Genomic DNA, 11,886 nt, shown 5'->3' on the forward strand with positions numbered 1-11,886 from the left:
CCCTGCTGGGAGAACTAGAGAGCAGATACTGATACCATCAAACATTAAATGTGATGTATACAGATAATTATAACAAATAAGAATCACAGAACCAAAGGGCGTAATCACATAGTGCCTTTAAGCATATGACACTGAGCCTATGACAGTTACCTTTCCTTGGGTGCCACAGTCATGGTCATTTGAATCAACCCTGATAGTGAGGCTCAGAGATATCACATTTAGGCATAAAGAGGAAAGTGTCTGTTACAACGGGAATTCAAGCCTCCGTGCTACATCTTTACTAGAGCACACTGTTTTTAACTACTCCCATGAGTTCTGCCAGCAACCCCTCTGAGGCCAGCCCACCTATGGTTGAAAGCCTTCGGTGAGACTCTAGGGGAGAGCATAAAGCTCTCCCCTCAAAGGCTTAGTGAGTGGACTTATAGAATTTAGTGAAATTCCATCCACAACACTAAAACAAGATGAGGCAAAGTGTACTGACAATGGTCCAAAGGCAATCTTGCAAATACAAAAGCAGCACATTATATTATTGTTTAAAGCCTTTTATCATTGATGTGCACGAATAGCAAACTGAATAGCTAATCACAGAGTCATATTTCAATATGTGTCAAAACCGACAAACTGGCCAAGAAATTGGTTATTTGGTGCAACAGATTCTTTTTTCCCAGAGAGGTTGGAGAGCAGTGCAGATACAGTTCACTAGTATCTTTTCTTCTTTTTATACTTGCGGCACTTTTGGCTACCTTCATTTCCTCTCTTGTCTTCGGAGCTACTGTCGCTGTCGCTGTCTAGCCTTTGCCTCTTTCGTTTATTCCTAGCGTACAGGTCAGGGTCGCTTGGTGGTTGGTGAGTCCATTCATAGGAGCTGGGTCCAGCCTCTAGGTCTGGAGCGTGATTTAAGGAGCAAGACCCAGGTGTGCTGTTGGGAAGCGGAGCCGACATCTCATAGAAAGGAGGTGGCAGCTCTGGACTGTGGGTTTGCCACTGTTGGGAAGAGAAGACATTCATGAACACACACTCAAAATGCTAAGGCCCCTCACATGCGCTTTCAGGCTGCCATGGGTGAGCCGATCTGGGTATAACACAACAAGCGGATTGTACAGGGTTAGGGTCATTTCTTTCTCTGCTTAGCATGAAGCACAAAGATTAAAGATGGACGTACTTTCCTACCACACTGGTTTAGCGATGTGAGTAGAAATATGCAAAACATATAGCATGTAGACACACTATAAAAGTGAAAATAATCATAAAATAGTGTATTTATTTATCCCAATATATATGCAGTCTATTGTCATTTAGAACCTGTTACCAATATAAATCATTAAAAAAAATTTTCACCCCCATAGCTGGAATATTAACCCCAGGACCTTGCTTTTGATAGGCAGGCACTCTACAACTAAGGTGAATCTACAGATATTTTGTTTTTATTTTCAGGATGAGTCTTGTCAAATAGTCCCAGTTTATTCTATATGGAAGGTAAATCATTATTGAAATTATTTGATTTAATATAGATTTACATAAAATTTTATCACAGAAAAAAGTTTTCTACCATATTCTATTTGCTTCAGACATACATAAAACCTTACCAATATGTGATCCAAGTATGGATTTTAAGTGCTAATAAAAATTAGAACTTCAAAGGTGCAGATGAAGCTAAGAACTCCCAAGCTGGAAAAAGATTCAGTTGTCACTTTTCAGATGGAGAGTTACTTCCCATGTTTTATACCAAGTTATTTGAAATTCTGACTACTCTAATCAGATGACAAAGGGAGCATGAGACAGTCTTGCAGTACAAGCTCAGCTAGAACAAAGGTAAGTGCTTCTGGGGATGGTCTATTGTGTCAAGTAAGACCTCCTTACTGGTACACATCTAGCTACAATTTAGAAAAAATTCTCCAAGACTGAAAGCCTCATTTTACAAAAAATTCCTTGACTGCTTACTAAATGAAAACAGTTATTTAAAAAGAAAGAAAAAACCTCAAGGTTACATATATATGTTATTTACAACAAATCAGCTTCTGAATAAAAAAAAATTTAAATAAATAAGAAACGGTGTCACAGCTGTCACTAACAAACTTATACCCTCGGTTTTTCTGAGCAGGACTTGCATTGTTTTACTAATAAGACAGAGTTGTGAGGGAATGTTCTAAAATCAAATAACGGGATTAAGAATTCTAGGCTGCGGAGGGACTGTGGCGAGCTTAAAAATAAGGTAGTTCCTTCTAGTAATTGAGAACTTTTCAAGTGGCGTTTTAAAACAAAAATATATGTGATAGATGAATATTGAAAAATTTGAATATTCATATACAAATATTGTAAACGGAGTAAAAATCGCCATGCCTCAGAGCACCTTTGGCAATGGTGGTTTTGATGAGAACTCGGCACTCAGATTTAGCTGGGTTACTTCCTTCATTGCTATCCCCTGCCCTTTACCACTACGCGCAGATGACTTACTGAAATCTTGTGTGACCCTGTGCGAGCACGTGCCAGGGCAAATTCTATACCGATGCCAGGTCAGATCTTTTTTTTGTTTGTTTGTTTTTTCAACACCGAATGTTAAGAGTGGTGATTTTGTTCTTGTGCTTTTGTAAGTTATATATCGAATCAAAAGCATTTCACACTTACCATTTTTTGAAAGAAAAAATACTCTTGAGGTAAGGCAGCACCTGTAATTGGGAAAAACGGCACGGGAAAGGAAGGCCTGACTGCCATTTCATCGTTCCTTTGCAAAAGAAGAGAAGGAAGGACAGCTTAAAATGTCGAGGTACAAATGTCATTTTCTCCTTAGAAAAATTACTGACAACTTTACGTACATAAGTGGGAGACAAGACTTCCCTGGGAGCCTTTAAGATGAACTACTGTGAACACATGAATAGTGAATTATTTCACTGACAATGTAATAGCACAGTATTGCATTAATTATTTAATTGTACAGTATTGATATTATAGTATTTATAATCACATTTGATTTTTATAAGGAATATGCCAGAATATGTTATAATTGAGGAAAGAAAGACTCTGATATGAACTCAACCCAGTAAGCGACTTGTGACCACCAAGAGAACACTGGTTTTCTGTGGATAGAAAAGCAGGGTAGAATTTTTGTTCCTTTAATTTTAAAGGTATCTTTACAGCTTAATTAAAACATTGCATGCTTAACACTGTGCTTTAATATACTTGTTGCTGTCTAACAAATTAAGATAATGAGAGTCTATTTTATTTTTTAAAAAAACAATCCATGCATTTGGTTACCTGAAGCTGTGTGAGTTAATCTTAGCACTGCTCTCAAAACTTTGGATAGCTGATTCAGAAGAGCGAGAACTCCCTTTAATGAGACAGAATGAAAGAAAAGAAAATTGAAAAAAATGTTTTATGGTATAATTACTTGGAGTTGGAAAATTATAACATTAAGTACTAAAGTCATCCAAATCCCCAAATTTGGTGGTTTCGTCTATAGTTTAGCATTTGAGAGACTGAGGCAGGAGGATCCAGAGTTTCTAGTTAACTTGGGGCACATAGTGAGGTGCTAATTCATAAAAACCAAAACCATGACAAATGTAAAAATCTTACTCTTACAGCACATAGTATTGACTCAAAATTCTGTACTATTGCAAAATATCTATATCTAGAGTCATATTAACATATTTTATACATGACTATAAGTGACTTGATGAAAATTGAACTTCTTCCAAAAGCCATGTATAGATATGAACATTATATAGGCATTGGACTAAGTAAGATATACAATGTTGCTTTCTTCCATATTTATGTGAGTTAAAAATGCCATATCATCATTGTCATCTGCTCCTAGAATATAAGATATGGGTTCCCTAAACACTGTAGACAAGAACCAGCTCAACTTTACATGGAGTGTGTCAGAATATAACACACCCAAAATCTGCTGTTAATTGGCAGAGAGGTTCGGCAAAGAGAAAGGGAGATACAATTTTCCTTTTGGAAGAAGACACGGTTTTTGTTATTGTTGACTTTAGAAAGTCATGCCCCACTGATGATGATGATGATGATGATGATAATGAGATAAGCCAGCACCAACCTACTATGCCTGAGAGGTACTTAGATGGCCCCTTCTTGTTATAAATGCCTAGTTCATGGTGTGTACAATCGATATCCTTTGGGGCCTCTACGTTTTAAATTCAGGCCCTAGCAATATGCATAAGATGGTTTCCCATGAAGGACTAATTGGGAAGGGCTTTCTTACACATGGTAGGTACGTGAGCAGTGCCAACAAGGTAAAACTGCTTTGCTATATAAAGTCTAGAGCTATTTGTTTCTAATTCCTGCAAATTGTCAAGTTGCTAGCAACTTTTTAAGGTACTTCTCGGTTGATTCTCAAAGAGAATTTAAAAAGTTTTAATACAGAAGAGATGTACTTGGTTTGGTAATATGGTAGGCATTGTCAATTAATTATACATTCAACATTAGATGTATACTCGGGCAAAAGTAATAACCTTGACAACAAAAGCACATTTTATTGTCCTATAGCAACCTGTGGGTGGTGAACATTTTAGGGGTTGCATATCAGATATCCTGCATATGTGATATTTACATTATGATTCATAAAAGTAGCAAGAATACAGTTATGAAGTACCAACAAAAATAATTTATGACGGGTTCACCAGAACATGAAGAACTATATTAAAGAGTTTCATCATTATAAAAGTTGTGAGCCACTATCCTACACTATATAAAAAACAATAATACCCTTAAGCCTCTGAGACTAGGATTAGGAAACCACACTTTGAAGATCGATTGGTGAAAGAACTTACCAAACCGATACTGCACATTAATTGGTCTCCCATACAAACGAATTCCATTCAGCAAAGCTATGGCATAAGACACAGATTCAGGGTGCTTGAAGCAGACAAAGCCAAAGGACTTTGGTTTTCCATCTCTGTCTTTGCAAAGAGTCACTTTGGTTAGTGGCCCAGCCTGTAAGAAACTTGAATTATTTTCTTATAAATCCAAAGATTTTATTTTTACACTAAGACAAATCAAAGATTCAAGCTTGACGAAAATAAAGAACAATCATAATTAGCTTCACAAATAATGCGTCTTCCTAGAAAAAAAAATTTTAGCTTATCAAAATCAGTTATGGGAAAGTAACTTATAGATTATACCACCGATATTAAAAGGAAACACTATCCTTATTTTTGGCTTTATACATCAATTTCGAAGAGTATTTGATACATTAAAATACTACTACCTCTCCACAAATATTTTCAGTATTTAACTGAAAAGTGCATTGGAATGAGAAAAAAAAAAATCATGTGCTTGAGTTATGGCCAAAAAGGTTGCGACATGACATCTGAGCTCACTTCTGTTAAGAAACTGCAAAAGGGTCTCTTGAAAAAAAAACAACAGTGATGACAGAGACCCTTTTGATTGTCCTTCACTATATCAGAAACAAAATGCCAAGTTATTTTTAGCAAAGATTCACTTTGGTTCATGGCCACTGAGCTCAACATGGCTGCTAGGTAGGTGTGAGGTCTTGAGTTTGAATCATCAGAATGCACATTGCTAGGAGCTAGAGGACCAGCTAGCATGGGGTATACAACAACAACAACAACAACAACAACAACAACAACAACAACTGTCTCAAAGGAAAAAGTCAAGTGTCAACATTGGAAGTGTTCTCTGACTTTCATAAGCATGTGGCAGATCTCACCCGTGCACATTCATGCACACGGATGCATGTGCGCACATACACGCGTGCACACCTGCATGCAATCCTTCGTATACTACCCAGTGTTCATAAGAGAAGATAAAACGCAATATGTATTTTGATCTAGTAACACTGCTTCATATATATGCTGAAAAGAAATGTATTTTAATATGTTTAAGATCTGGTAGAGTGGGTAAACCATTCATAAAAACGAACAACTAAAAAATATAACAACTATAAATATTATTCCACAGTCAATTATTCAAACAGAACGAAGTACAACAAATTGCAAGTATTCAGAATGCGTAGCTATGAAATTTGTAGTAGGGAATAAAGAGTGAATAAGCAAAGACAAATATTAGAGAACACTGTTAACCACTCCTGAGGAAAAAATTCAACCAATTAATTTGTGTGATTGGAGGCTATGTTCACAGAGAACAGAACTGAGTCTGGCCGCATACTAGGATGATTATTTTTCACGGTGGAGTTACCTAAATATTTTTTTTTCCTCCATACAGCAGTGATGGAGCTTGCACATCAGTCAGTCTCTCTTCTCTGAATGCTTTGCCCAGGAACTAGCTCATAGTCCCTCTGTTTGAATAGGATGATGTTAGCAAAATGATTTCCCTATTGCTGCCTCTGCTATGAAGACAGCCTCCTGGGGCTATGTCACGAGTGTCACACTCAACACATTTGAAACCACAACCACCATCTTCCCTTCCCATGCCTCTAGTCTAATAATTCTTGGTTAAAAGGACAAATAAATATATTTAAAAAAACATATATTTGAATATAAAAAGAATATTCAGAAAATTGAAATAAATTATACAATTAATATAATAATAAAAGTAAAAGGACTTATTATTATGTCTAGGATTTTTTTCCTTCTATTTAATTTACTTATATATATATGCCAAAATTCTTACTTCGTGGGTGCTGGAGACTGAGCCTAGAATGTTATGAATGCAAAGCAAGTGCTGACTACTGAGCCATACTCCCAGTTTTGCCGTATCATTTTCAAAAGTAAAATCCAACCGATTTTTCTAGTATCAACAAATAAATCACTTAAGCTTCCTTAAAGTCAGAATGACACATTTTCAGGCAGCTGTCAAGTCCTTCCTGGGTGGAGGGTGCTCTTGCTCTTTAAGTCTTTTAAACTATAATTTATGTTAGCAAATTCTCTGAGCAAAATGAAAACATAGGCTTACTGCTTGACCTGCTCAATGGAGGTTACATTTTAATTAAGTGGGAAAAAGAAAATCATGAAAAGAAATAAAGAAATGCTGTATATTGCCTTCTGTGTGCACACTACTGATGGAGACCAAGGACCAAGTAGTTACTGACTAGAGAGCTGAGGTCTTAGGGGATTTAAAAATCCCACAAACCACCTTTCCTTACTGCCCCCTATGGAGGTTCAGAAGGAATGCTTCCTGGAAAGGCTAAAATTACTCCGCTTCTGAATAGTGAATTTCAAATCATATTGGGTCACAAACTAGATAATGGTGTTTTTAGAGGGGATACTCTAAAGTGGCAATGGATAAGATAAAAATCTTAATTTTTAACTTTTTTAAAATAAAAAAAATAATATTTAGGAAGAGAGATCTGCAGAGAATCCTTGCCAGGTACTAATCCTTTAGCATCTATGGGTACTAAAGACATTCTTTCCTTGAGTTTAGAGATAAAGTAAGTCCTTTAAAAATTCAAAAAAAAATTCACCACTGATAACCACTCTTGACTCTAGAAATGTATCTCTGTTATTGTGTCCCCGAGAATTTTCCCTTATTTTGAAAGCAGAAGTCACTCTTGATTTTTTTTTTATTTTAGTAGCAATACTTCGCATTATTAGTAATAACAATAGCAGTCCTATTAGCAGCAGCAGCCAACAGCGCTGGCTGTAGTAGCTGTTTCACAAAACGAAGTTTATTTCTGACAATCACGTTACAATTATTCCCATTTTACATTTAAGGACGAGCCTCACTGTAGACCGCTGTGTTCTTGCTTTCAACAGGTTTTTTTTTTTCCTTCCATATTATTTACCTGTCTCTTGCAGATTAGCATAGTCCATGAGAAACAGTTTTGATTTCCCCCTTTAGAGTCCCTTCTCAACACTTTCGATTTGCTCTATAATTCTGAGTCATTAACCAATTAGATGAGAGGCTGAAGACACCCCTCTCTGGCAAGTGGGACCCAGAAGTGTGTTATCCAGTTCTCAAAAAAAAAAAAAAAAAATTCCCTGAAGGTCCGACTATGAAATACAGGGTCACGATTAGGGAATCCATTAGTTAGTTATGGTCAATTGCCTGCCTAGCATTTCAGAAATCACTTGTATGATTCTAGAATAAAAATGCTCTCCCCATCAAAAGGCATGGTCGAGAGAGGGTGACAGCCAGGGAAAGGTTTTTCAAGAGAAGTAGTCTTCTCTCAGGTGCCATTTTCCAGGTTGGACAGAGGGGTGCTTACTATTCCGTGAGGACCGTGACGGGGTTGTTTAGTGTTCCCGCAGCACATCCAGGGCCCGGAGAGGCTCCGGGAGCCCCGGCCTGGGGCTGCCAGGCTGCGGGTGGGAGTGGGAGGTCGTTGCCCACCCGGCGCTGCAGAGGGAGGGGAGTACTAGCGGCTCATCCCGGGCTGCACACTTGCTTGCCTAAGTGAGGGAAGGGAGACCGGAGCTCCGGTGGGGCGGGGTCCTGGGGCTCCACAGCCGCCGCCCGGCCTTTCCCGCGGACGGTACCTGAAGGAACAGCTCGTAAAGAATCTCTTCCCGCACTCGGGCCTCTAAATTGCCCACAAACACGGTCCTGTCAGCCTCCTCCTGAGCCGGGAACATCCTGCGGTCCGCAGCCAGGGATGGAGGAGGTGCCGAGGCCCCGCCCCCTCGCTCCGCTTTACTGCGCGGCCCCGCCTGGGCGGCGGAGCCCGAGGCGGGCGCGCGCCAGGGGCGGGGCGAGTCGGGTAGTGAAGCCACGCCCATAGCTCCGCGGGAACCGCCCACCATCTCGCGGCTCCGCCCTCCCTGGGTAGAGAGACCATGACTTACCGACCTGATGGCTTCAGCAGTACACTTGACACAGTGCCCCTGTCTCTTTCTGAACAAGATTAATTGCTGATTTTAGTTAGTTTGTTTTTTTTATTTGAAGCAACATTTGAAATACAATGACTAGGAAGTTGATTTCAGATTGATTAACTTCAGTATCGATGTGTCCTGGGTGACACAAAATGTTTATTTGTTTCCAAAGAGTTAAATGGTTAGATCAGTAACACTGTGAAGTTAATTTATAACATGTAAAGAAATGTCTCCATAAAGGATATTGATACAAGAAAGGACTAAAATTAAAGTTGATTTAGCCATTAAGTAATATCTGTGGGCTCTGAAAGGCCACTGAACTCAAAACAAACAAACAAACAAACAAACAAACAACCACTGTGTATCAATGAATCCTTGAAAAATGTTCCCAGAGGACCCTGAAATCATCCTCAAAAGATCATTCAGTAACGAGAATACGACTTTTAGTCTTTGGTTGGTGGAGTAGTAGGAGTTCATTTTGAATTCAGGAAATGTACTTCTGCTTGGTTGATTGATCAGAAAATTCCTTTCTAAAGAAAAGGAAATGATTGAGAAACTCTCAGAGAAATGTTCCACATCCTTAGCCACGAGGAAATGCAATTTATAACTACTTCAAGATTTCATCTTATACCAGTCAGAAGGGCCAGCCAAGATAAATAAGACAAATAAAAAAACATGGTGGCAAAGTTCTGGGTAAAGGAGAACACTTATCCATTGCATGTGGGAGTGAAAACTTGTCCAGCCACTATAAAATTGGTGTGTTGATTCCTTAGAAAGATCTACCTCAAGATCTAGCTATAGGACTCTTCAACATATACCCAAAGGAATTCTACAGCCAACTACAGAGTCACCCATGTTCCTTGCTGCTCTATTCATGATAAACAGAAATTGCAAACAGTCTAGATATTCATGATTGGATGAACAGATAATGAAAATGGGACACATTTACATAATGGAATATTGTTCAACTGTTAAAAATGAAATTAGGCAAATTTCAGGTAAATAGATGTAACTAGAGGCAATCACCCTGACTGAGGTAACTCATACACAAAAGACAAATTACATATTGTGTGTTTTCTCTTACATGTGGATGTGGATGTTAGCTTGCAGGCTATCAATATGTATATTACAACCTAAATAATCACGGAGTCTGGTACCTAGAAAGGGAACAGTGGAGAAGAAAGGATTTTACAAAGAAGGGGGAATAGAATGTAGAGTTATCAAGAGATAAAGGAAAAACCAGAATAGGGAAAGGCAAGAGAGCAGGGTAAAGGAGGAGGTATGGGAGGGGTAACTAACAGCAAAGGCCATTTGAGAACTGTAGAAAGCTACTAAGCTTACCATTTCATATGTGAAATAGATTTAAATTGTTTCCAATTAATATGTGGGATAATGCTTCGCCTAGACATCTTATGTCACCAAGTAAAACCCCCAGTGCAGAGATGGATTGCAGGTTTTGGAGTCATTCAGCAAAGGGGTCTCCACAATTTCCATCCAAATCACAGGCTTTGCCAAGTTTATTGATTTCTCTCCACAACTTGATGATTAGGTCCTATTGCTGAAGACGTTTATATCACCAAATGCGAAGTTTAGCTGCTGCCCAGCTAGAAGCTTCACCCCTTCTGAGTAGCAGTTCACAGTACTAGAAGTTACTCTTTAGCTTACCAGAGGAAAAACCGTAATCATCAATTTCACCCAGCTACAAACCCTGTGACCTACGATAATGAAATGTCCACAGGATACAATCATGGCAGAAATGTTATTGGAGTAACTAGCCACTTTTTGGTTGGGTTTAAGGACCACCTCGTGAGATGGGACTCATACCTGACACTGTTAAAGTGGTCAAGAACCCGAGACTGTAAAGTTCTAGGGAGACACATCTTACTTTTATTTTGCTGAAATAACATAGCAATAAAATGACTAAAAATGACATGTTGTTGTACCCGTCGATCAGTGCCTCATTGAAACCTCATCAGACAAGCCCTTTCTTTGTAAGAGATGGGAATTAACCCAGAGATCCACAACTGGGCAATGTGCAGAGAGTAAGGAGAGAATTGACAGCACTCAGTTCTAAATTGATTATCTTCAAAACCCATCCACGAGGCTCACTGATCTATGAGGGAGAGGAGGAAAAAGAATTGTAGGAGCCAAGGATGATGTATGACTCCAGGGAAACAGCATTATCCATATACCGTAGGGTTTACACACGTATGAAATCACAGAAACTGTAGCAGCATGCAAAGGACCTGCACAGGCCCAAACTAAATAGGGCCCAGCAATGAGAGGGGGAAGTTGGCATGGTCCCATACCCAAACAAGAAAGCATTCACACTTAAGAACTGCTAGCAAAGGGAAATTCATTTTTCTCCAGTGGATCATCACTGGGTATATCAACCACACTCCAGGGCAGCCCTACACACAAAGGTGATTCTCCAAAACAAAACAAACTTCCTTCATGGAGTTCTTTCTGTTATGTTTTTGGCATTTTTTTGTCTTTTTGTTTGTTTATTTATTTATTTATTTTGTATTTTTTTTGTTTTATAGGTTTATAGGTTTATAGGTTTGTTTGTTTTTTTTGTTTTTGAGAAATAGAGTCAGATGGACAGGGAGGTGGAAAAGATCTGAGAGGAAGTGGGGAGGAGAAAACATCATCAAAATAAATGGTGTGAGAATATTTTAATAAAATATACATTTTAGAAAAAATTCTCATTTATCTTTTACCTCTGACATACTTAGTTGTGTGAGTTGGGCAAACAGCTTGACTATGGTATTCAGAGTGTGTGATTTTTTTTTTTTTTTTTTTTTAGAAACAGATTAAACCAAGTAGAGCTATTTTATCCGATATTTATTTTTGAATTGCTTTTAAAGTCAGGAATTGTTTTTAGCTCTGGGAACAAATGCCAATATAGAAATCTGGATAGTGGAAGAAACATGTTTCTCTAGATCATGCAGGTGTCAGTAGCTTTAGTAGTTACTTTTGGTTACCTTTGGTTATTACTTCTCAAGTCTATGAATATTGTCTCTCTTTGCTTCACCATCCAAATATAGTGTAGTAAGAAGCAAACGAAGTAAGTACAAGATAGACAGCAAAAATGCATGTTGTTAAAATGAGTGGACACTTGGAACTTTCTATTTTGTGT

The 11,886-nt window shown here is 38.3% G+C and overlaps 1 protein-coding gene across 1 annotated transcript; it reads right to left on the reverse strand.

The window, feature by feature from the left end:
- Positions 1-699: 699 nt before the first annotated feature.
- Positions 700-8,510, reverse strand: Rbm11 (RNA binding motif protein 11). Its single transcript, XM_028757244.1, has 5 exons — positions 8,425-8,510; positions 4,788-4,960; positions 3,253-3,325; positions 2,626-2,722; positions 700-984 (listed from the first exon to the last, which is right to left on the reverse strand). Exons 1-5 carry the CDS (start codon positions 8,508-8,510, stop codon positions 700-702), a joined length of 714 nt encoding a protein of 237 aa, XP_028613077.1.
- Positions 8,511-11,886: the final 3,376 nt, after the last annotated feature.

This window comes from Grammomys surdaster, unplaced genomic scaffold (assembly GCF_004785775.1).
Source record: "Grammomys surdaster isolate TR1022 unplaced genomic scaffold, NIH_TR_1.0 126153, whole genome shotgun sequence".
NCBI lineage: Eukaryota > Metazoa > Chordata > Mammalia > Rodentia > Muridae > Grammomys > Grammomys surdaster.

Excerpts from the sequence above, each read along its gene's own strand:
- Rbm11 (XM_028757244.1), bottom strand. The coding sequence starts at position 8,510 with ATGTTCCCGGCTCAGGAGGAGGCTGACAGGACCGTGTTTGTGGGCAAT. Across the intron at positions 3,326-4,787 it reads TAATGTGCAGTATCGGTTTG|GGAGTTCTCGCTCTTCTGAA; the intron begins GTAAGTTCTTTC and ends GTCTCATTAAAG. Across the intron at positions 2,723-3,252 it reads ATTAACTCACACAGCTTCAG|GAACGATGAAATGGCAGTCA; the intron begins GTAACCAAATGC and ends TCTTTTGCAAAG.